The sequence below is a fragment of the Macrosteles quadrilineatus genome, unplaced genomic scaffold, assembly GCF_028750875.1.
Source record: "Macrosteles quadrilineatus isolate MER2022 unplaced genomic scaffold, UCM_ALF_1.0 Scaffold_1__1_contigs__length_201487025, whole genome shotgun sequence".
NCBI lineage: Eukaryota > Metazoa > Arthropoda > Insecta > Hemiptera > Cicadellidae > Macrosteles > Macrosteles quadrilineatus.
In genome coordinates this window covers 196,412,838-196,437,115 of record NW_026542594.1, presented here as the reverse complement: position 1 = coordinate 196,437,115, position 24,278 = coordinate 196,412,838, and the positions used below count along the sequence as shown (strand labels likewise).

At 38.8% G+C, this 24,278-nt stretch overlaps 2 protein-coding genes across 2 annotated transcripts in view; one reads left to right on the top strand and one right to left on the bottom strand.

Annotated features, from left to right (window-relative positions):
* The first annotated feature begins 131 nt into the window (after positions 1-131).
* Positions 132-24,278, top strand: part of LOC128993461 (BMP-2-inducible protein kinase-like) — a 42,925-nt gene continuing 18,778 nt past the window's right edge. The window contains exons 1-11 of the mRNA XM_054417372.1: positions 132-578; positions 2,415-2,530; positions 4,739-4,872; positions 5,563-5,674; positions 6,217-6,435; positions 7,254-7,386; positions 8,271-8,374; positions 19,650-19,793; positions 20,988-21,153; positions 22,099-22,261; positions 23,215-23,338. Of these exons, the coding sequence (XP_054273347.1) occupies positions 422-578; positions 2,415-2,530; positions 4,739-4,872; positions 5,563-5,674; positions 6,217-6,435; positions 7,254-7,386; positions 8,271-8,374; positions 19,650-19,793; positions 20,988-21,153; positions 22,099-22,261; positions 23,215-23,338 (1,572 nt within the window). The 5' untranslated portion in view covers positions 132-421. The remainder of the gene's footprint in view (positions 579-2,414; positions 2,531-4,738; positions 4,873-5,562; positions 5,675-6,216; positions 6,436-7,253; positions 7,387-8,270; positions 8,375-19,649; positions 19,794-20,987; positions 21,154-22,098; positions 22,262-23,214; positions 23,339-24,278) is intronic.
* Positions 8,656-10,492, bottom strand: LOC128993468 (uncharacterized). Its single transcript, XM_054417382.1, has 2 exons — positions 10,175-10,492; positions 8,656-8,789 (listed from the first exon to the last, which is right to left on the bottom strand). The coding sequence occupies exons 1-2, from the start codon at positions 10,411-10,413 to the stop codon at positions 8,726-8,728; spliced, it is 303 nt and encodes a 100-aa protein (XP_054273357.1). The 5' UTR covers positions 10,414-10,492; the 3' UTR covers positions 8,656-8,725.

Below are 24,278 nucleotides of genomic sequence, written 5' to 3'. Positions count from 1 at the left end.
TTTCAAATTACTAAATTGGTATTGTTATAGTATGGACCCTTAGTTGGAATATTTCGGCTGAGATATTTACAAGGCGCTGAAAACATATGATTATTATGTTTGACACTTGAGCAAAATGGCAATGGCAAATATTGTGTAAAAAGTAAGAAGTGAAGTGATATGTTTTCTGTTTTCCGTGTCAAGAAGATGGTTGCTGATTTTAATTTTAAGCTGCTAGGTCGAAGAAAGTGATGTTTACAATTGTAATTACATAGGTTTTAGGCATACAATGTTAAAGCTCTCCTATTTGTATGTTTAGTTTGTCCGAACATTATACTTCCTGATATTTTGAACTAGGCCTTCAAGAAAAGCCAATGTAGGACACCTACATTTCTTTTGAAGTGGTTGACGTTGCCGTTAACCTGGACCATATCAACATCACATGTTAATATCGTATAAAAACGTACCAAAAATGAAGAAAATATTTTCTAAATTTGAAACTAAAATTGACAACACCCCCAAGGAACCCAATAGCTTTGTAGGGAAGGCCTTTACTGTAGGGAGGATTACAGTGACAGTTGAAGATGTAATTGCAGAAGGTAAGCAACCACTTGAGGTTACAATCTTAATTGGACATAAGTTAGGTTAATTAAGTTAGCCTAACTACAACTAACAGAATAAATTTTGTTCCAATTATGCCTAAGTGTAGGCCTAGGTCTAGGCCTAACTTATTTCTAAGGGTTAGGCAAGCCCTCGATGTATCATCCCTATGACTAGGCCTACCCACAGTAAATTTCTAGCCTTAAACTGTTATATGTATTTTTCAAGTGTTGGCATGCAGAGGTAGGTTGATTAATTTCACTTACCGGGTAACTAAAGCTGGGTTTTCCTAGCCGCTGAAGCGGAGAGAGGAACACGGAGAGCAGAAAAGAGATTAACATGGTGTTCCGCTCTGCTTCTAGGAAAGCAGTAACATTAAATAACCTAAGACAGTGGAGTCCGCTCTCCACGTTCCTCTCTCCACTCTACGCTTCCGTGCCTAGGAAAACCCTAAGTCACCATAGGTATGGGGTTTAAAGTAGGCCCTAAGAGTAAGCTAAACTTGACTTGGATAGCTGAGTCTAGGTCTATAGACCTAACTCACTAAAAATACCTCTAGCAAACCTGCAGATTAAATGAATTTCCATTTATCTGATTGGATTTTAGGTGGATTATTCTATACTGGTAGGCCTACCTCCTAACAAATCTTGCTATCTAACTTATTTCATAGTTTTACACTTCCTAAATAAGTTAGCCTATAGGCTAACAGCCTACCTACCATTATTTTTTTCTGCAAATGAAATGGTAGACCTAACTAAGTTGAAAGATTCAACACTGTTTAAAAATACAACTTTTGGAGGGCTGTCATCGGTAATAGGTATGCCTAGTTGCGTCACTTCTCTATACCGATAGGTACGGTAACTAGAAATTAATGGGCTGCTAAAGTTAGGATTAGGTGAGATGAAAAGAGTTGAAGAAAAGAAGAATAAAAACATCTTTAATTAATATATTATTGGTAACTATAATAAAAACTATTTATAAAACACATCTAAGTGATTATAATCCAATCATATACTGGTAGGCCTACGGTAGTTATTTACTTTTTAACCCATTGACAATGACTCACTGGTGTAGCCGTCACTAAAATCTGCCATGAGATAGTGGTACTGCTAACCGACTTGCCCTCAACTACGTAGAATCTCATACGGTAAAAGCGCAGTGACGTTGTGTGCTTATACTGGCATTCGACCTGTTCGGCCGACGATGGCATGGAAGCACAGTTTTGCCTGAAGGTGTTGCACTGGGGAGTAGTGTTGAAGTCTTTCTACATGTTCGAGTTCACATCCGTAGCCTACATATGTGTTCAGTTCTTTTATCTAAAATATTTCTTTAGCCTGTTTAGAATTTTTAAATTACTAAAACAGCTGATGATTAAAAAATAATCCATTGTATTATATAAATAAACATCATTTCTTTCTGTTCTTCTTGTAAACATGACTTTTATTTTTTCTCTCTTAATTTTTCATTAATTTACTCAAACACTCCACACATATGTGCTTTAATCTAACAGTTTATTGAGTGTGCTAATGTATGACGTAGCTAGAGTGGAAGGCCACCTTAAAGAAACGGAGTTTATTTTGAGTGGAAGTTTGGAAGTTAGGTACTTATTGTAATTTAGATTAGGCCTACATAAGGTAAGGTAAAATTTAGGTTGTAATGAACCGAGTTGTTAGTATATGTTACGGTACCTCTAGGCTGTTTTTGTACAACTGAAACCCTGGGGAAAATAGAATTTTTGAAATAGTGTAGGTGTAAACTTTAAATTTAGGATTGCTAATTTTCAAATTTGTGAGCAGTAAAACTACAGTATTTTTTATTATACCGTGCCTTTTTAGGTGGGTTTGCTGTAGTGTTTCTAGTCAAAGGCAACAACAAGAGATATGCATTGAAGCGAATGTATGTGAATAACGAACATGATCTAAGCATCGCCAAGAGAGAAATACAGATTGCTGTAAGTAATTATTGACCTAATTAACTTTTATTTTATGCAGTTAGTTTTCTACCAAACAAGATTTTAACATGATATTGACACAAAATTGTTTTAAAATTTATAAAAATTTAAAGATTTTTGTTTGAAATTTAAGAAAAGTTTCAGCACTGTAATAGTTCCTCCTATATATTTTAGGGGAATTTTAAAAATATCAGTTTACCTAGTTTCCCATTTCTTAGATACAGTTGGTAAACATTTTCTAACCTAAATTGAGATTAAAGGGTGTGATGCTATCTAAGCTTTTAAAAATAGCTTAAAAAATTTTTTAGTTACATGCGACAGCTTGTTTAATAATGTCAAGATCACTTTTTAAATTTGAAATTGTATGATTTTAAGTAGGTATCAAAATTTACAAAATAAAAAATAAATAAAATAAAATAACAAACAAAACAATTACAGAATTTCATTTTAGTACCTACCTAATAAAAGTGTTTTATCTTGGAAAAATACTTATCTTTTAATATAGTATATAACATTAATATATATTTTTCACACTTTTTAGCATGAATTTTATACATGTAACAGCAAATATTGTGTCATATATGATAGTAAACTGTGGAATATAATAAGTGTCTGAATTGAAATTGGACATTACTTATGTTTACCCTACAAAATATGTGTAAGATTCATAAAGTTTTAAACCGACCTTGGGAACTGAACTGAAACTCTCATAATCAATATCAATTAGTTACTCCCTGAATATTAGAGATCATTGTGATGAATTTAAGTAAGCTTATTGTAACAAAAGGAAGCCATAATTATTGCAAATCTAAAGGAAACTATTGTGGCCATTTAATTTCATTGGCAATTGTTACAATTGATCTGACAGGAGATAGGCATTCCTGTTTGATTACATAATCTATAGAAATCTTTCTTGTTTTCTGATATGTTATAGTCTTGTTTTATTACTCACTTTACAAATTGCTGTTGAAAAAATTATACAAGGGGACCCGTGCACAACTTGCACACTTTGCTTTTTAAATATGTTATATGAAATCATGTTCCTCTATTCTACATCATATTTGGGTGTTTTGCTGGCCTAGTGGTTAGTGTCTCGGACTCCGGTGTGGGAGGGAGAGGTTCAATTCCTGGCAGATCCACAAAAACTTTATTCTCGGTTTGTAACACTATGTTTTCCTTACAATTTTTATTTTGGTTTAATGGATTGCCGGTTCTCGGATTTTTTTGGTTTTTAATCGGTAAAATAAGCATAAATTTATACTAAAGTTACTTAACTGAAATGATATAGGCTATATTTTTTAAATGATATTGCAACAAAATATTCAAGGTCTCTGCGAAGACATCATCATTGTTTTGCGGGTGATCATAGCAAGGTCTCAGGCGGCCGTGGCAAAATAATTGCATAACAACCAATTAACTGAAATTGACGATATCCGTCAATTATAGGTTTCAGTCTTTTGCTAAAAACTGGTGAAACTGACGTTTCCTTGGATTATATCCCTCCCTATAAATAAAGGGTTACTATGGGATCAAACCCTAGAATGTTTTGTCCATTAATTCTGGGTACCAAAAATACAAAAGGCTGGCGAAAAAGGATGGTAACTAGACTAGACACTCGATCATTCGGATTATTTGGGGCTCTGACCAAAATTACTGAAGGTGCCAGACGACTGAATGATATCTAAACTAGAAGTTATTATTCAGTATAATTTACCTATATTCGGTAGCCTAAAGTGTCAAAAGTTGGAGTTCTGTGATGTGAGTCAATGTGAGCTAATGTTTTAACCTGTATAATTACGCAGCTGAAGATGTGTCGTAATTGACATGAAACGCGTACTGCAGAACTCAGACTTTGACACCTTAGGCTACCAAAAAAAGGTAAATTATACTGAATAATTGACAGGTGTCAAGGCTTTAGTAACAAATAGAAGTTATTGTGAGATTAGTAGAAATACCAGAAGAATATTGAGTTAAAAGAACTATTTAAATTCAAACCACCTATCCTTGTGATAGGCCTAGTTACTTTTTTCGATACTAAACAAACTTTTGCCAATTTCCTGATAATCTCGCTTTAACTCAAGACATATTCAGTGTGAAAATTCCTTATTTACCGATGCTGAATTTAACTGTACGGTATGTTAAAATTAATTATCCAACGCATCTGAATTGTCTTTGCAAGTAAAAAAACTAACAAGAATTTTATAACAGAGCAACCTAAGCGGTCACAAGAACATCATCGGATATGTGGACTCTAGCATCACACCTACAGCCAACGGTGTGTACGAGGTGCTGCTGCTCATGCCTTACTGTCGGACTCACGTTCTGCAGATGATGAATACCAAGTAAGTGGTCCTATAACAACATAAGGGTTGTCAGTAAATTATAGCGTTTAACAAGCACTCACGACCAAGCGAGCTGGTTCAAATGAGACAGCAATATCCTTTACTTCCCCCACTACTATTCTATTGGGTCTCCACCCCTTTACAATGATCAATGATTAGTTTTGTCGTAGAAGATAACAATGTAAGATAATCAATGTCCTCGCAAAGTATTTATGTGACGTTTGTGACTAGACTTATATGGTGTGGGGCTGATTAATTTACTTACTATTTGACAGCTATGAACAGTGAAAAGTGTGTGGATGTACACATAGCCTCCTCTAATACAAGGCTGCTACGTTGGTGTGTGGTACCGTCACACCGCATTGCTGTTGCCATGGCAATAACAGTAATAAAAATAAACATTACGCAGAAGCTTCAATATGAATTATAGCTGTTTCAGTTTTTTCGGTAGGCCGTAGCTGTGGCATTGCCAAGCTTAGTCTCGCCGCGGCCATATATTAGAGAAGGCCATGATGTAGAACAAGTGCACAAGAATTAAAGGAGTTCAGAAGTGGTCGCAAACATTTTCTCTCATTAGCCTCAGCTAAGTCAAGAGATTTTCTTAAGCAGTTCAATTGTTAAATGTCAACATTCGTTAAATTATTCTCAATGCAAGCTCTCTCAACAAATAGCTCTTATATTTTTTTTCAGGTTGCAGTCAGGCTTCACAGAAGCAGAAGTGTTACAGATATTTTGTGACGTTTGTGAAGCTGTGTCAAGACTGCATCATTGTCAGACTCCTATCATACATCGAGATCTAAAGGTATATTTTATTTGTGTGTTTTCTATGCCAATGACATTTGTTTAGGTTTTAAAAGGGAACCGTCCAAACCCTGGTCTTGTTACTATCTGACGTTGATCCTTTTGTTAGATCGCATAATGTATTCATAGCCAAAATGGCATCTGGATATGGAAACAATCCCGCTTGAAATTGAATCAGCGACCTTCAGATTTGAACTGATTGCTTATGTGTAAACAATTTTACTTTTTTGTAGGCATGTCTGGTTTTGTGCTTATCATGCAAGGACCTATGAACTGGAGGCGTTCAAATCCCGCCAACCACCAAACAATGTTTTTCAATCACAACAACTAACAACCTCAATGTTACTTATTGGTATGTCGTGTGTCCGAAATCCAACCTATGGATCCACTTAGAAACACATGTCGTGTGTCCGAAATCCAACCTATGGATCCACTTAGAAACACACTAAATGACAACCAATGCATGAACTTTCTTTATCTAAGTGTCCTCCACCAAAAGCCTTGTGATAATTTACAGGCTTAATACTATTTGTGTTACCGCAGGTAGAGAATATCCTGGTGAGTGAGACAGGCAGTTACGTATTGTGTGACTTCGGCTCAGCCACTGGTAAGGTGCTCAACGCCTGCGCGACAGGTCAGAGCGCGCCTGCCGCAGCCGCAGTGCAGGAGGAGATACAGAAGTATACAACGCTCAGCTACCGAGCACCTGAGATGGTGGATTTGTATTCCGGCAAGCCCATCACGACCAAAGCCGACGTCTGGGTAAGAGGAAGAAATTTGGAATCAGAGTGTTTACCCAACCGTTGTAAACCTTGAACTGTGAATCTAGCCTAGTGAAAAGACTTGGATTGAGCCTTGAAATTCACGGTTACATCTTTAAAATAAGGATGGCTGCTTCTCATTCTCATTTCTTCAAAACTTAACTGGTAGTATCGACAAATCGTTGATTCTAAATACTTAAGAGACTTCAATTTCAATATATCCAAAAACGTTAACAATTACGTTGAAATTTGGATCATCTCGCATGGTTATACAATAAACTCCCACAGTTGCGTTGACATCATAAGTTTTTGATCATGCAAACTTTGCTTATTTTTGTGGCTTTCATGATTACTGAAATTTCCGTATTGAAAAAATTCCAAAATTATTTACCTTCTTAAAACAGGATCAGGTTCCAGATCCCAAAATGCTGTCCTGCTTTTTTTTAGTAATTGTCTGTGATAGAAATTGTCCGTAAAAATCCTTTGACATCTCACCATTTCTGTTAAACAATTGTAGCGTGAAATATTGTGAAATCAAAATGTTAAATTTGATTTGATTTTAGAGTTTTTTATGGTTTGCTCAGAATTTAGGATGTTTCAGTAAGAAACTATTTTCATTGTATATTTTGTAATGAAGATTTTTAACGTCCTAATCAAGATTGGAGAATCAGTTTGATAGGCTTTTGAATCAAGTTTGAGATTTACGAATTCAAAGTTTTTGTATTTATTAACCACTTGTGAATATAATTTTGTAAATGTATAATCCTAGTGTTAATAACTTACCAAGTGTAAAAACTACAAAAAAAATTGTTGTTTCAGGCTTTAGGCTGTTTACTGTACAAACTGTGCTTTTTCTCATTGCCCTTTGGAGAAAGCACCCTGGCTATTCAAAGTGGAGCCTTCACTATCCCGGATAACTCCAAGTTTTCACGTGGAATGCATTGCCTTATAAGTGAGTAACTTTTCGTAAATTTTGTTTACATGGTCAATTATAATTAGGCTTAGGAAAATCAGTTTTTTTCTGATGATTGTCCGAGCCGTCTAAGGCGTTATATACCTATCCAGTAGACAGCGTAATAGATCGAGGGTTCAAATCCTGTCTCGGTTAGGCCTGGTGTCCAAATTATGAAGAATTCTCATATCTGTAGTCAGCATAAAATTTGTCTGTATCTTCGGTGAAGTCCACATAATATTAAATATAACTAGAAGTTGAAGCGATGGATAAATTCATTATAAGTTTTAGTCAGGCATTTTGTACACCTTTATTTGTACACGTCCCTCAAAAACTTGTTTTTAAATAATTTGGATTTTTTTTTTTAACTTTCAAATAAGCATAATTAAATCATTAAAAAATCAATAAGCATAAATAAAGGTTGTGTGTGTGTAAAAAGCTAAAAATAATTTTTTTTCAAAGCAGGACAGTTATAATTATTTCTGTGTTTTAAAAATACCTCCTTGTCTATTACTACTGTAGAATAAGTAGTTAAATATTGAACTGATGAAACAGATTTTTGTTTTAATCTATGATGATTCATTATCATTGTACGCTCATCCTGTATAGATAAATTGAAAAAATATACTTCCAATCAGGCCTTAGTATTGACTACATCGTTTTTGAGATCACTTGTGATTATTATTTCAGTAGTTGTGGAATAGGAAAGAGACCTTTTTGAAAATGAACCTTTAGTTGATTAAGGCTTGAAAATTAACGGTTAAGAGTTTCAATTCCAAGATTATTCAATCCTCCCAAATATTTGCAGATCAGTTACCATTAAGACAAAGTATAGTCCCTTTAGTAACTTTTTATAGAATTTGATTTTACCATTTTTTTTTCAGGATATATGTTGGAACCGGATCCAGAAAAAAGGCCTGACATCTTCCAAGTCTCCTACATTGCCTTCACATTGCAAGGGAAAGAATGTCCTGTTCAAAATTTATATGTAAGTATTTACTCAAACTTTTTAGTGGCAGTAAGTATATTAATTCTCTGTAGAAGTTCTGGATGAAATATCATTGTTATGTTGATGACAAGTCTGTTGACTGACTCAGGTCCCCCATATCTATGTCCTTTTGGATTAGTTAGTACCCATAAATACAGTAGTGGTCCTAGAATAGACCCTTGAGGTTTGCCATATTTTTTTTATTTTTTATTTCAAAAACTATTAAGATTGTTGAAAAGTTTATTAATATTTTTTTAACATTGCTTACGCAGAACAAAAACAAAGTATTGAAACAGTAATCCAAAAAAATTTTAAGCATACCATTTCTTAGTTAATGTATAACTAAGTACTTCATTTTGCTTCAATCTTAAGTGTTTTCTCTTCGCTAGTTCCTTCCTCTGGGCTCGGAGGCATTCTGTATACCAAAACCAAAGATAATTTGTATTTACTTTGTTAAAGACTGTTCATAACTATTGATAATGAAATAATTAAGACCTATTTAAATTATGGTTATGATTAATATGATGAGACAATCATATTAACATTATGATTATTATATTAACATTATGATTAATAAATTATGGTTATGATCCCTCATCATATTTCGTCAATTTTACAGTATGGAATAGAGCTTTGGGGCGTCACATCTGATTCGTATCAACTTTTTAAACTTCAAAAAAGAATACTTAGAATTATGACTTTTAAACCCGTAAAACATTCTTGCAAACAACTTTTTAAAGAACTAAAGATTCTAACCGTCCCTAATTTGTATATTCTTAAATGTTTATTGTATGTGAAATCAAATTTTGAAAAACTCCACAGTGAAAATAATCGGCACAATTATAACACTAGATTTCATACAGATTTTCAATATCCTATACACAGATTAAATCTTGTGGAAAGGACACCTTCTTATATGGGTAAAAGATTTTTTAACAATTTGCCTGGGTACTACAAATCTATAATAGGATTAGTATCTTTTAAAGAAAAAATTTTTGAATTTTTATTGGAAAAGAATTATTATAGTATTGGTCAGTTTCTTGAAGATAAATCAATGTGAATTGTTTGTTTTGTTACCTACTATGTATTTATTTTTACCAATATAAGCTAGTTTATTTTAGTATAGTTTGACAATGTCACCTGTTTTGTCTGGCTGTGCCAGAGCATAAAAAAAAACGTTTTGTGACAATAAAGATGACTTTGACTTTGACTTTGACTTTAATAAATATTTTATATGTAGCCTAATTCTATAATAGCCTATATCACCTATAACCAAATAAAATTACCACAATTGCAGCAATACTGCTTATTAAGCAAATTCCAGTTAGAATAATGGCATAAAGAAATTCATATTTTAATCATAGCCTAATATGAGTTATTAAAAGATAAACATGCAAAGTTTTCTGCTTCAATGGACCCAATTAATTGCAATTCATGATTGTACATTTCAAAACGGAGGCTACAATGAAATAAATAAGTGAGTGTTCATAAACAAACAACCTAAGGATTAACTTAATTCTCTTCTCTACATATTCAGCATAGTACATAATTTACTAAGCTTAGAAATTTTAATACCTCGTTAGTCGTTACCCTTTTGGGGTTAGCTGAATATGTAATATTAAATTGATTGTCTTATTTAACTAGATCAAACGATGAAAGGAAATTTTGTATTGTTTATACATTTTGTACAATAAAAGATTTCAAGATTCATCATCTAGATCTTACTACGATGACTACAGTAATACCTTAGTTGCCTTAAGATAAAATTCAATAAGAAATATGACTGATCTGATAGCTTACCTAGCTACAAACACAACAGGGAACGGATATCGCAGCACCGTGAGAGTGTCGTTCAGTGCCACTGCATACAACGTGTATAGACTGATCACTGTTATCATGATAGCTAACGTTCCTAGAAAAGCTGCAGCCGACTTCCTTTGTTCTCTCAAATCAGTTTGTGTTCCATTTTTCTTTTCAGACATTTCCCTATAGCACCTGTTGTTTTTGAAAATGTATCCACTCCGAGTATTGTTGGGCATTACTGTATCATTAAGCACAGTTTGGTTTTTCCGATCAGATTCAGCCAATGCAATCGTTTCTTTTGTTTCAGTCTTGTTTCCTGCTGAGCCGTGACTATTTCCACCGGGCGAATGTCACGACTCATGATCAATGGTTCAAGTGTTTTTTTTTATAGTAGGCTAGTTCTGTGTTTCGTTGTCACTCCACGGCCCCCCGAACAAGGCTGTGGGTTTTGTTCTTATTACTCCGACCGCGAAGTGTCAGAGGTTGCGAGACGTCGGATTTGAGTACTTCACTGAAGATTTTTATCCTTTTAAATCTTCCTTTTTTGGATAATAAATGTGCCTTTTAAGTTTTATTCTTGGCCGTTTGTGAGAACTTTCTTTATGGAGTAACTTTAGTACGCCCCGCGCGCCTTTTGGGGCCCGTGAGGAGGAAAATGACTGACCATCTTCAGCGGAGAGGAATGTTGCGACTAGGCTGGCGCTGCATATTGGCCCCCTCTCCGCCCTGCCTCTTCTCTCCTCCGGTGCTGTCCGCCCAGCTTCATGGCCCTCCGGTGTCACACCCTTGAAGACTGTTACCGCAAGTTACCGACTAATTGTTATTTATCTAATTGTTATATATATTGCTGTTGCCGAATGGACTTTAAGATTTTTAACATTTGTTGACTATTTATAAGCACAGCAGCCTATTGTTATTTATTTCAAATTTTATTCTACTGTTGCCTAATCATCCGATTTTTAAAATCTCTCCACTGTATTTAATTTTTGGGGCCCCTAGTTAATTGTTAACTTTTCAGATATTTATTAAAAGAGTCATCATATTTTATTATTGTTATAGTTTGTTAATTTTGGTAATTTCCTTTTATTAAATGTTAAATTTTTACTAAATCCTTCTGATTTTCTGAATGATTAAAATAAATTATTGTAAGTCAGCAGCTTAAACGGGTACCTAAATTTATTTAAGGTTTATTGAGAGTATTTAATTCATGTATTGTTGTTGATTATTGTTGTTGTGTTTTCTTTTAAATGGTTAATTACAGCTCGTTTCTCTCAAATGGCGTGTTGTTCTTGAGCCTCCATCCATGGTTCTCATTTTGTTATGTAAAGTTTTGTGAGCCGCTCCTCGGGCCTGCGCATGGATCACGCTTCCTTTTCGTTAGTCTGGGTGCAGGCGCGAGGGCATGGTTCATCTGGTAGCAGAGCGTGGTTAGTGGGTTGCGTCCTGGGTGCCTTGTCGTGAAACTTGGTTTCACGACTCGGATACTTAGAGATGCGATCACTGTCCGCGTTCTGTTTTTTGTTTTGTTTTGAAGAGCCGTGGATGGATTGGTTTCTTGGAAATGTTCTGGCCTGGCAGTTTTGGAAAAAGGTCTTGTTGTTGTTGTGGTGGGGCGTAAACACATTTTATTAGGAGCTCGCCCTTTGGCCGAGGCACCGGGTGGAATCGGTGGTAATGACTTGCATCCTTCGGGAGCAAGAGTGTCAAAAGCATGGTCATGTGTCAAAAAAAAAAAAAAAAAAAAAAGGGGTTTGTGTGTACACCCCATCACACAAGTGTTAGGTGTTGTCTAGTGTATGTATCGGTGTATGTTTGTGTGTGTGTACGTTCGTGGGTCATTTGTTGTTGTTTTTTCTTGCGGTACTTGCGGTATGAATGGGCAGGTTCTTCTTTTGGGCCCCATCAGGTGCGCAGGCATCAACGTCCAGAAGCCTTAGGAATTAAATTTCTGTGTTTGTTTTGTGAAAAATTTTTGTTGGCTGTTGTTTTGAGTCAAGTACTGGTTGAGACTCGGTATGGCGTCAATTGTGCCGGAATATTTGAGGAAGCCGGAGCTGGTGTACGAGGTGCGGTCCCGGGGGGAGACTCCTGGAACTGATGTACGCACTTTGCGTACACAGTTCAGACAAATTGTTAGCATGCCTCAAGCTTGGGTTGAGTCGCTCAGTTTGGATGAGGAACTGGAGGCATGTAAAGAGAGGATGGAAGAGCTAAGTGGGGAAATTAATAGTTGGAGTAGTTTGCCTATGGGCTCAGCTAAGGGTTCGGCTATCACACAGCTGACGCACTGGCGTAAGCGTCTGCTCTTGGTTTCAGGGCAACCTGAAATCCAAGATGAGGACAAGAGCTGGGTGGAAGCCAGAATTCTTGAGCTGGAAGGAATTTTGGAGAGTATTAAGGCAGGAAAGTCTGTCAAAGAGAAAGTCGAAATTTTTGAAGACAACCGTTCTTTGGAAATTTCAAACGAAGTGCCAAAGTCTGTTGTTGAAGTTGTGGCTCCAGTGGGTACCCCCCAGGCTCCGCCTACGCCAAGTACACTGCTCCGGTTGCCTGCAAATGTTCAAATGTCAAATGCAAATGTCACACCGTCCCCCTCTCACACGTCCACCTTGGCTGCGGCTACGCTGAATGTCCAGTCCCCATCTCCCTTTCCTTCTCAAGTTCATAGTTCCCCTTCCATCTCTAACTCCTTTGGCAAACTTCCCCATCCCCTTGCCTCTGTCCTGAGTGGTTTCCGGCCGGTGGACGGGTTAGATGTGAATGGTCTTTGTTTTTTTCTGGAGAGTGTTTTGCGCATGCGTGAATACCCTGGCATGTCAGACGCAACTTTGATGGAACTCATTGCTCCATACTGTCTGAAACCGTTGGGGGACAGATTGCTTGATTGTTTGCGCAGAGGCGTCACCTTTGATGTTTTCCATAAAGAAGTTTTGGAGCTTTTCATGCCCCGTCGGGTCATGGAGAAGCTGAAAGTTGAGAGAGTTTTTCGTCCTCAGCAGCCAGCCGAGTCTCTCAGCCAGTACGTGGGGGACATTCGCACGGTGGAAAGGGTCTTGCGTTTGGGGATCAGTGAGCTTGAACTCATTGACATTGTGCTTCAGGGGTTGAAGCCTGAGGAACGCTCCCGTCTGGTTTTTGCACCACGGCCTTCATCTTTTGCGGATCTGGACAGACTTTCCATCCTTTCGAGATCTGTCCAGGACGCTGATTTTCAGAGGGACCAAGCGGCGGGGCATCTTCCCCTAGCTGGTCATCATGCTGTCGTAGCACCCGTGGGAGTGTTGGGTCCTGAACCGCCGCAGTGGCAGAGGCAACCTGTTGTTTGTTTTGGTTGTGGGCAACCAGGTCACATTCGGCGGCATTGCCGTCAAGGTGGAAATTTTGGACGTGGTCCAAAAAACTAGTTTGCTCACAGGAGGAAAAATTGCCCAATCCTTCCTGTGAGGTTGTTGGTGATAATGTAAAGGGCAATAATTTGAAAGTTTTTTCAAGTAAGTCAAATTCTAAGTTAAAGTCAGTTAATGTTTCTGTTGCCTCCCCTTCTGGGAGTGTTGTGCCTGTGACCGAGCCTCTGCTGCGGGGGATTGCGGGCCTTGCTTCCATGGGCGTGAAAGCGGCGCGCTCAACTTGCCCACGTCTCAACATCTTCATAGGTTCCACGGTGCAGAAGGCCCTAGTGGATTCTGGGTCAGCCCGTTGCCTCATTTCCTTTTCCCTTTTTGAAAAACTTGAATCGTCTGGGCTTATCAAGCAAGTTGAGCGAAAAACCCCTATCTGCTGGACTGCGTCAAATTCACCCCTTCCCATCATCTATGAAGCCCGTTTCAAGTTCAAAATTGAACATTTTTCTTGGGTTTGGAGTTTTTGGGTGGCTAAGGACCTTTGTTTCCCTGTCATTTTGGGAGCGGATTTTATCAAGCACACTGGCCTAATTTTGGATTTAGGCAGAGGTCAGTGTTTTTTCCGATTTGCGAGACGGGTATTAATATCTTTTGCTGATGAAATTGGTGGTGGTGCTGCGGTAGTTGAGCCTGAGATACCCAGCAAGCCAACAATTGATCCGTTAGGGCATCTGACTACTTGCGAGGCTGAAGCCATCAGAACCTTGTGTTCTCGTTTCCCAGATGTGCTGACGCCAAAGCTCGGAGTCACTAACCTGTTAGAGTACGAGATTCGTCTAACAGATACCCGTCCCGTTCGCTCTCACCCATACAAATTAGCTCCACCCAAAATGGAAACTCTCAGAAAAATCATTGACGAACTTCTGGAAAATGGTGTCATTGAACCTTCCCGTTCGAGCTACGCTAGTCCAGCTTTTCTCGTCCCGAAACCCAATGGCAAGTCCCGAATGGTTTTGGACTATCGCAAATTGAATGCGCAAATTGAAATCGACTCTGTGCCTCTCCCCGATTTGCATTCTGCGTTTGATTGGTTCGGTAAGGCCAAGTATTTTTCTGTTTTTGATCTGAATCAGGCCTATCATCAGATTCCTTTGAAACCTGAGTCTCGACCTCTCACTGCTTTCTGCGTTCCGTGGAATTTGTATCAGTTCACAAGAGTTCCGATGGGTCTTGCTGTGGGGGCCCAGACTCTCACCAGACTCCTTGATTCCATCTTTCATGATGTCAAGTTCAAGTTTGTGTTCAATTACCTCGACGATCTCTTGGTGTACAGTGAGAGCTTCGAAGATCACCTGATTCATCTTGAAGAAGTCATGAGTAGATTGAATAGGGCTGGCCTTACCGTGAATCCTGACAAGGTTAGTTTTGCAAAGCCGGAAATTTCGTTCCTTGGTCATCTTATCTCTCATAGAGGCGTCTGCATCGACCCCGCTAGAACCCAGGCTATCAGGGAGTTTCCTCCTCCCAGAGATGTCAAGGGTATTGCTAGGTTCATCGGCATGGTAGGTTTTTACCGACGCTTCATACCCAATGTTGCTGAATTGGCGGCTCCTCTCAATGAGCTTCGGAAGAAGGGCGCCAAGTTTGTCTGGGGTGAAGCGCAGCAGACGTCTTTTGACCTTCTCAAGGAGGCTATCATGCAGCCCCCTGTTTTGGCGATGCCGGATTTCAATCAGAACTTTGTCTTGCAAACAGATGCTTCCTCCGTCGCAATTGCGGCTGTGTTGTCACAAGAGGTGGATGGTGTTAGGCAGCCAATTGCGTACGCCTCACGCACTTTGAGTCCCTGCGAAAAGAAAAGCTCTTCGGTGTATGAACTCGAGTGTTTGGCTGTCGTGTTTGGAGTCAATAAATTCAGACGCTTTTTGGAGCACAAGGAGTTTTTATTGGAAACCGACAACCAGGCACTCTCGTGGCTTCTTGCACATCCACGCCAGCTTGGGAAAATTGGTCGTTGGGTTGTCCAAATATCGTCCCTTAAGTTCCAAGTGCAACACGTTCGAGGCACTCAGAATGTGATTGCTGACACACTATCTAGGATGTACCATTCACCCGACGATCCTCCTTCTGACCAAGAGCAACCGGGTTGTGCCGTGCTCTTGGAGTTTCCACTCGCCTTTTCTGATTTCATTCCCCATCAGCTGAAGGATCCTGAGCTGGCAAAGATCATTGGTGAGCTTCAAAATGGGGGAGCCCACCCCCCATATTTTCTGTCCCAGGGTGCCCTTTGCTGTCGCGCTCGGCAGCGAGGTAAACCTAAAGTTGTGCTGCCTAGTCTTCTAATACCTATGGTCTTTGAGTATTTTCATTCTTCTCCTGTGGGTGGGCATCTAGGTATCCACAAGACCATTGCGAAGGTTAGGGAAATGTTCATCTGGAAGGGTATGGATCGGGATCTTGCTGCTAGGGTGCGTTCTTGTCAAACGTGCTCACTGAGCAAGCCCGCTCAAAACTCTAAGTTTGGTTTGTTGTCATCTGAGGTGGCGGAAAGACCTTTGGAGAAGGTTTTCATTGACTATGTAGGGCCTCTCCCGCGTAGCAAGTCAGGAAATAAGTTCCTACTTGTTTGTGTGGATGCTTTCTCCAAGTTTTGTTGGCTTTTCCCCTTAAGGAATGCCACTGCACAGCTCACCGTGCAGGTACTTCGAACTCACCTCTTCCAACATTTTGGAATACCCGCCACCATTGTTTCCGACAACGGAACACAGTTTGTTTCCCATCTGTTCAAAAGAATGTGCTTTGGGCACGGAATCCGCCATGTGACTACTTCCCCTTACTATCCACAGCCTTCTCATGCTGAAAGGTTCAATCGCAATCTTCGTTCCGCTCTCATAGCTTTCCATGCTGACAAGCAGACCACCTGGGATCAGGAACTCCCTTGGCTTCAGTTTGCTTTCAATACTGCTCACCATGAGAGTCACAAGGCGGTCCCTTTCGAGCTGTTTCTAGGCTATCCGCCTAACAACCCGTTAGCGAATGTGTGGGGAATTGGCGACCTTCTGCCACCTCCTGGTGCGGCTGATGTCAAGGCAACTTGGCAAGCGGCCAGGAGAAACTTGATCAGAGCTAGGGAATTGGTCCGGAGGAAGCACAATCGTGGTAGAGTAGACAACCCCTTCCAGGTGGGGGATTTGGTGTTTTGTAAAGCTCATCCAGCCAGTTCGGCTGTGGACAAGAGAGCTGCAAAGTTGTGTCATCGGTGGTCAGGTCCCCACCGCATCCTGAGGTTTTTGACGCCTGTCACGGCGGAGCTTGGAGATCCGCGGACTGGAAAGGTGTTCCGGAGGGCGCACATTTCTCATCTCAAGCCCTTCCGCGGAACTCTTCCGTAGGCAATTTTCTTTCCTCTTGTGTCTGGGTGGGAAGTGCACTGGGCCAGAGAACCTGATCACTTCTCCTGTCCCCTGTGTTCTGCGAAGGAATTTCCCTCACAAAATTTTCCAGCTCTGGCCAGAGCAAACCCTGGGGGTGAGTTTTCCCCTCAGTTTGGAAGTCCCTTGGCGTTCCCCACCACAGACACTTGAGTTGTCTTTCAGGTCATTCTCTTTTCAGGAAGTGGGGGAGAGGCTTGTTTGTTTGTCCCTTTTGGAGAGGAGTGTCCTCTTTTGGGGAGGGAGGTTGAGCCGTGACTATTTCCACCGGGCGAATGTCACGACTCATGATCAATGGTTCAAGTGTTTTTTTTTATAGTAGGCTAGTTCTGTGTTTCGTTGTCACTCCACGGCCCCCCGAACAAGGCTGTGGGTTTTGTTCTTATTACTCCGACCGCGAAGTGTCAGAGGTTGCGAGACGTCGGATTTGAGTACTTCACTGAAGATTTTTATCCTTTTAAATCTTCCTTTTTTGGATAATAAATGTGCCTTTTAAGTTTTATTCTTGGCCGTTTGTGAGAACTTTCTTTATGGAGTAACTTTAGTACGCCCCGCGCGCCTTTTGGGGCCCGTGAGGAGGAAAATGACTGACCATCTTCAGCGGAGAGGAATGTTGCGACTAGGCTGGCGCTGCATATTGGCCCCCTCTCCGCCCTGCCTCTTCTCTCCTCCGGTGCTGTCCGCCCAGCTTCATGGCCCTCCGGTGTCACACCCTTGAAGACTGTTACCGCAAGTTACCGACTAATTGTTATTTATCTAATTGTTATATATATTGCTGTTGCCGAATGGACTTTAAGATTTTTAACATTTGTTGACTATTTATAAGCACAGCAGCCTATTGTTATTTATTTCAAATTTTATTCTACTGTTGCCTAATCATCCGATTTTTAAAATCTCTCCACTGTATTTAATTTTTGGGGCCCCTAGTTAATTGTTAACTTTTCAGATATTTATTAAAAGAGTCATCATATTTTATTATTGTTATAGTTTGTTAATTTTGGTAATTTCCTTTTATTAAATGTTAAATTTTTACTAAATCCTTCTGATTTTCTGAATGATTAAAATAAATTATTGTAAGTCAGCAGCTTAAACGGGTACCTAAATTTATTTAAGGTTTATTGAGAGTATTTAATTCATGTATTGTTGTTGATTATTGTTGTTGTGTTTTCTTTTAAATGGTTAATTACAGCTCGTTTCTCTCAAATGGCGTGTTGTTCTTGAGCCTCCATCCATGGTTCTCATTTTGTTATGTAAAGTTTTGTGAGCCGCTCCTCGGGCCTGCGCATGGATCACGCTTCCTTTTCGTTAGTCTGGGTGCAGGCGCGAGGGCATGGTTCATCTGGTAGCAGAGCGTGGTAATGAAAACTTATCGGCTAGCTCAGTTGTGTTCCAATCGTTTTCATTTTGGAAGTGTTTTACATCTAGGTCAATGTTAAGTGATGCTTGAAGATTGTCTAGTATTACCACACCAAATGATCGACCCTCAAATGATGGACTGGGTTCACATTGGATGCCTCTCGCTGTGCAACACCAGCTGAACAACCAAAGGTTCATCATACATCTTCCGTTGATCGACGTCCTTTCTATTGTCTCTGGAGTCCAAACCGAATAGACTGCCAAAATTAGGAAGCCAGCGTACGTTACGAGCCACACAGCGAAAGAAGCTGAAATGAGTCCTTCACTGTACCTCCTAATACCTAGAGTCGCCAATACGATAAACATTAAAGTTCCAAGGACAAATAGATGCATCGACCAGAATCCGAGATTCATCTCACATGAATCTATCGTGTTCATAAGGGTGATCGGTATCAGCAGCACTATTAACACCATACTGAGCATGCGAAGTAGAATGTGAGTTGGTACACCACAAACATAGCCCAAGCTAGAACCGAACACAGGGATACAAAAGATTATCGGTACCATTTTAAATTTTGTGTAGTATTATTTTTACTTTGATTTACTGGTTTGTTAGTTGCTTGGTTACACATTTTTTTACTTGCTTTGTAATAAGATTGAGTTTCAATGTAGTCTCTTGTAGTTCCTAATAGTTTGAACCTCCCTAGTTGTATGATGTGGGACTATAGCTATGGTGGATTTTAGAACTCAATATTCCATTTTCATGTTAAAGTTGCATCCATTGTGCAATAAAAATGGGTGTAGTTAAATTGAGTAACAGAGTTTTCTTATTAACATAATTAGGCCTACGATTGCATTTTTTTAAAATTACATTAAATTTCTTAGTTTTTTGTATTGTGATATTCAATGAGATATAAGAGATACTATAGTTTACAATAAGTTCACCTTCAACTTGGCTTGATTTAATTGGCGTTTTTGATATAAATCAGTAATTTTCCCGTTACATTTTGTCAGTGGCTAAATATAAATTTATTCTAATGGCTTCAACCGCTTCAACTTAAGCATGTAGATGGAAAGTAAGATAATGTGTCAATCTTTGCAGGATTTCTACTCTGTGGCACACACTGAAGGATTTTTGAATGTTTTCGTCAACAATAACCGTACAGACTGAGAGAGAGACACTAAACGGTTGAGATATGACTCATTTTGTGCTGCATTTTTTGCTTGTTTTGACCTCCCAAATAATCTGGTAAAGCTAGTCCTAGTTGAAGTTGGATACTCTGTATGCTACCAATGTAATTGTTGTTGAAGAATAAAAACCTTGAATCTTCAACTTTTTTGCAGAAAGTGCCAGTGCCATCAATAGACCAGCTGGTCTGTCCTCCGTTTGAAAGTGAAGCATCCAAAAGACAGCCTGTCAAGCCAGCCTCCAAGACACCCTTGCCTACCACCGCCATGATTGAGGGCACTAGCGTCACCCCTAGACAGGTGATGTTTTGATGTTTTAGTTTAACAATATTTTTGGAGTTAAAACATAGTAATTGCTCAAAGCCAATCCAAGCTTACAAACTTAAACTGTTTTTTAACGTTTAGTGCTAGTAGGTCACTCACTGTGACAAGTTATCAACGTCAGTGCAAGCGTCGTTGAGAAGACTCATTATAGTAGGCAACGACAGTGTGGACTTATGGCTTGTCAATGCATCAGTTTCAAAAAGCTTCATACTATCAACTGCTGGTTCATTTTGCTCCTTCACGGTCACTAGTTGCCACCTGTTCAACCCATTATTCTTTGTTTATTCATTTGGTAACTTGTTTAGCGGAGGCAGAAAAATACAGTGTTGGTTTGCGTATCGCACATTGGTTTGTGTGGATGAAATATTACTTTCTAATTTATCTTTGAGTGCTTATTTCAGTTGCAAGTTATTATGTTTCATGAATTATTTAGTGTTTTAGGATACAATATTGCCAATAAAATCTAGTTTCTATCTTTGAAAATCAAACTCTTACGGTGAACATAAGTTACGTAAACATGTAGACCTAGTAATATAAGTAATGTATTCACAACATAAAAAATAGGCCTATCCCTCAAATACATTTTTAATTAATTTAAATAGGACTTTATCCCCAGTCCATGCTTGATTCTAGTCACCTAGCGCTTTACAATAATGCCACAAAGAAGTAAGTAACAGAGAAAGTATGCTTATGGGACGACTGTGCGCTTTCAGCTCTGGTTTGTCGTGTGGGAAGGATGTGATGAGCAAGGATGAGCTTTCATCAGAATAACACCACAGTAGACTCCCTCTTATCCGGACTCCTCGGGGCCGAGGCCAGACCAGATAACAGGTTTTCCGGATAAACTGCCGTCCCCAAAAACTCGCTAAAAAGGACCGCTTAAATGCATACTGTATACAGTAGTTTACTTAAATTTAGGAGAGCATTGTATTTAGATACGTGATCACTGGTCTCAAATCCTTCCCGCAAGAACAGTTGGCCCACGAAGGTGAGGGGGGGGTGTTGGACCTTCCCCTAGACACCAACACTAGTGATAGACACCACCTAAGTGCACTATTGAATGTTTCCTTTACTTACTTATTTCTATGTGGTAATGCATAGGGTAATAAGCCTTACCATTAAGAGGAATAATTCAATACCATATGAATAAAGAATCGTTCAATTCAACAGCGCCCCAAGAGAACCAATGCTGTTCCCGGGAGTATTCCTCCCCCTCTGGTCGGGGCTTCCCCTACTCCGCCTGCACCGCCAGTCTCCGCCAAGCTGCCCGAGCCCCCACCACCCCCTGCCAGGCTCAACAGCGCTGACTCTGCCGAGGCTTTGTTCCCACCTTCAGGTGAGGATCAGTCCTATCAAAAACTCGCGTTTTGATATTATTTAATTTAATTGTCTGTTTCATCTTAACGACAGTTTCTACCAAACCGAAAAGAATGTTTTGTACATTTTTTCAAGAGGTCAACAGACACGTTTGATTAATGACTTACTCTAACTTAACGTGCTGTCTCCCTGCTTCAGAACAGAGGAATGTCTATAATATTAATAAACAAAATCGATGTTCCCGTAGTTGAAAACCCATCATATTGAAAATGCTAAAAACATTAGATAACTAATAAAAAATGTAAAATTATAGTATTTAAATAATAGTAACAACTAACAACACTCCTCCGTAATTTTGTTCTTTCCTTTTGTCCTTCTATTCTTTCTCGGTTTCTCTTCATCCACACAATTGTAAGAAGTGTCAGTAATTGCAAGAAGTTGCCATGGTTACTTCATTCATAGGCTACCTAATAAAGTTGCCATGGTTACTGAACACCCAATCACTCACTTAGATTATGTCATCCCGAGCAAATGAAGTCTGTTGTGATATGGCCCATAGCAGACAATGTGTGAGCAGCAGACGACAGTCAGGCCAAGTGTGACTTCATCTTGGAGCTCTCAATCGATATTTCTTTGTTCGGCTTACTCAAAGAATGTTTGAAAAACAATTATGTAGAGCTTAATGAAAATCAATAATGGGCCAAAAAGGTTGAATATACAATACATTTTATCACGAAAATTAATTTACAAAGAAATGTTTGTATTTTTCTTGAGATAGTGAGGTTATGTAACATAATTTTAGAGGTCTATCTATGCACCTATGTACCTATGTGTCTATCTATATACCACGGTTGATACGCTGGTTAATCAAGTTTCTATTGTCGGTACAAAAAGCATTAATTAATTGATAGTATGAGCCTTAGTATTTTTAAAAGTTTAACCACAATTTTACCTATTCTTCCAGGATATCCAGATCCGTTCCGAGAAGAGGAGGGGATGAAGAGGTCTCCTCCGACACAGTCTGTGTCTCAGTGTCCAATAGCAGGGGAACACTCTCCCTCCACTTCCCCCTCTGGTCATCATCCCTCCCATCGGAGGAACGTCAGCGACACCTCCGCGTTCAACAAGTAAGCAACCCCTTGTGTTACTGAGTAGAGTCATCTATATGGACCTGCTGTAGCCTATTAAAAAATAATCTTATGTGCCATTCACTCGTGTGATGGGGGAACTGTCAAAATTAAGTTTTTCCTACTTTTCCATGTTTTTATACCGTGCTAGAACCTGTACTTGTGCATTGCAACGGGTAAGGTACTCGGAAGGGTTCTTCAAATCTACCATATGAAATAGTTACTCATCCGTCATAATGGATTGTAGAAACAAAAGTAAATTGCATCGCTTTTATATAAGAGTTTAATGTTCTTTAAATTTAGGTTGGTTAATATTAATTACGCTATTTAGTAGAATATGAGTAGCGTTACACATGTATGAAACATAGTGAGCAGGGTTACATAATCCGTACGTGTATGGCATCATCATATGGCCATCGTCGGCTTCATTTGTCAACAAACAGCAGTTTCGGGGTTATGCCGTTAAACATTTACTTGTGAAATGGTGTTGATCCTGTCTAAATAAGAGTTTGGTTTGATTTGATGATCTTGAGCGTTATTATCATAAATAAATATATCGTTTGAGTCCTACATTCCTTTGCACATAGATTAATTTGTGGCTGACACATAGACCCAGGTATAGGCATACGTGTATTTTAATGCAGCATGAAGGCAGCGATGTCGTGGGTTCGGATCCTGGTCACTGCCGATAACATTTTATCAGTACAGTTCACCTTTGTACTGTACCGGCTCACTCCTTGCTTTGCTGTAAACGATCCACGCACGGGCGCTTAGTCTATGTGGACGGGCAAATTCAAGGTTAAAAGAGGCCGCCAACCTCTTTTAAAAAAAAAAAAAAAAAAAAAAAAAATGGGTAAGTCCTTCGTTTACTCAAGATATGTTTTTACTCCCTTAAAATCTGGTAACTTACCGTACACAGAAAAATGGAAAGTAAATAAAAACTTGTGTTTCAGAGTGTTTGCAGATGAGACTAGTCAGTTTCTGGCTCCGTACGACTCAACAGTCAAGACACAGTCTGGTACCAGCTCTCCTCCCGAGACCAACATGACTGTCACTCATAACATCTCAACCTCACATGTAAGTTTAGGGTTACTATCAAAATTCATGTATGTAGGTTTCAGCAAATCTTTTCCTATAGGGAATAAGCTATTACCATGGGTCTCATGGTTCGTTTTGATGTCCCCAGAGGCCAAAACACCGTCCTTTCAAATTCAAATATATGTTCTTCCCTTCTCACAGAAGGCCTATTAGCGAATTTCCCTATAGGGAAGTAGCTATTACCGTAGGTCTCATGGTAAGACTTAGGCCCGGGACCGATTTACTTTTTCATTTTGATGTCCCCAGAGGCCAAAAACACCATTCGTTCAAATTTTTATATATGTATATATATATATATATATATATATATATATATATAGATTTTATTAAGCAAATCAAAATACCACAGTACCCTAGAAACATTTTATTTTATATTACTTACATGTTTCGGACATTAATGCCATGATCACAGTATAGTATATAACCTATTAGTTTCTTTTATTTACAAACATTATTAGATATTTCTTATTAAAGAACAGGTGATAATTTTTATATTAAGGGAAGGAGGTGTTTTCTTTAAGATGTATAATTTCATTGAATATTACGTTTTGATTTTGAATTTGTGTCAAGTTTAGTAAATTGTCTTTGTCATTAATATGGTGAGTATAAATATAAAAGTCTTCCTTTGTATTCATTTTTTCTCCTTTATTTTCAATATCCAGAATGTGCATGTTTTTATTCATTTCTGAGTATGTATGGTCGGTCTGAAGTATATGTTCGGCGTATGAGGATTTTTGTGTTGTCATATTGTTTGATCTGATTGCCTGTATATGCTCTTTGTATCTGACTTCAAATGTTCGACCTGTTTGACCAATATAGTATTTTTCGCAGTTGTTACATGATAATTTGTAAATTCCTGATTTCTTATATACATTTGGTGGGTTGGGTATCGGATTTGTTCTTTTTTGTATTATGTTAA

What these genes read in the sequence shown, in the direction of transcription:
- LOC128993468 (XM_054417382.1), bottom strand. Translation starts at nt 10,413, where the DNA reads ATGCCCAACAATACTCGGAGTGGATACATTTTCAAAAACAACAGGTGC. An exon ending in CCTGTTGTGTTTGTAGCTAG is followed by an intron (nt 8,790 to 10,174) that starts GTAAGCTATCAG and finishes TTTGGTATACAG; the next exon opens with AATGCCTCCGAGCCCAGAGG.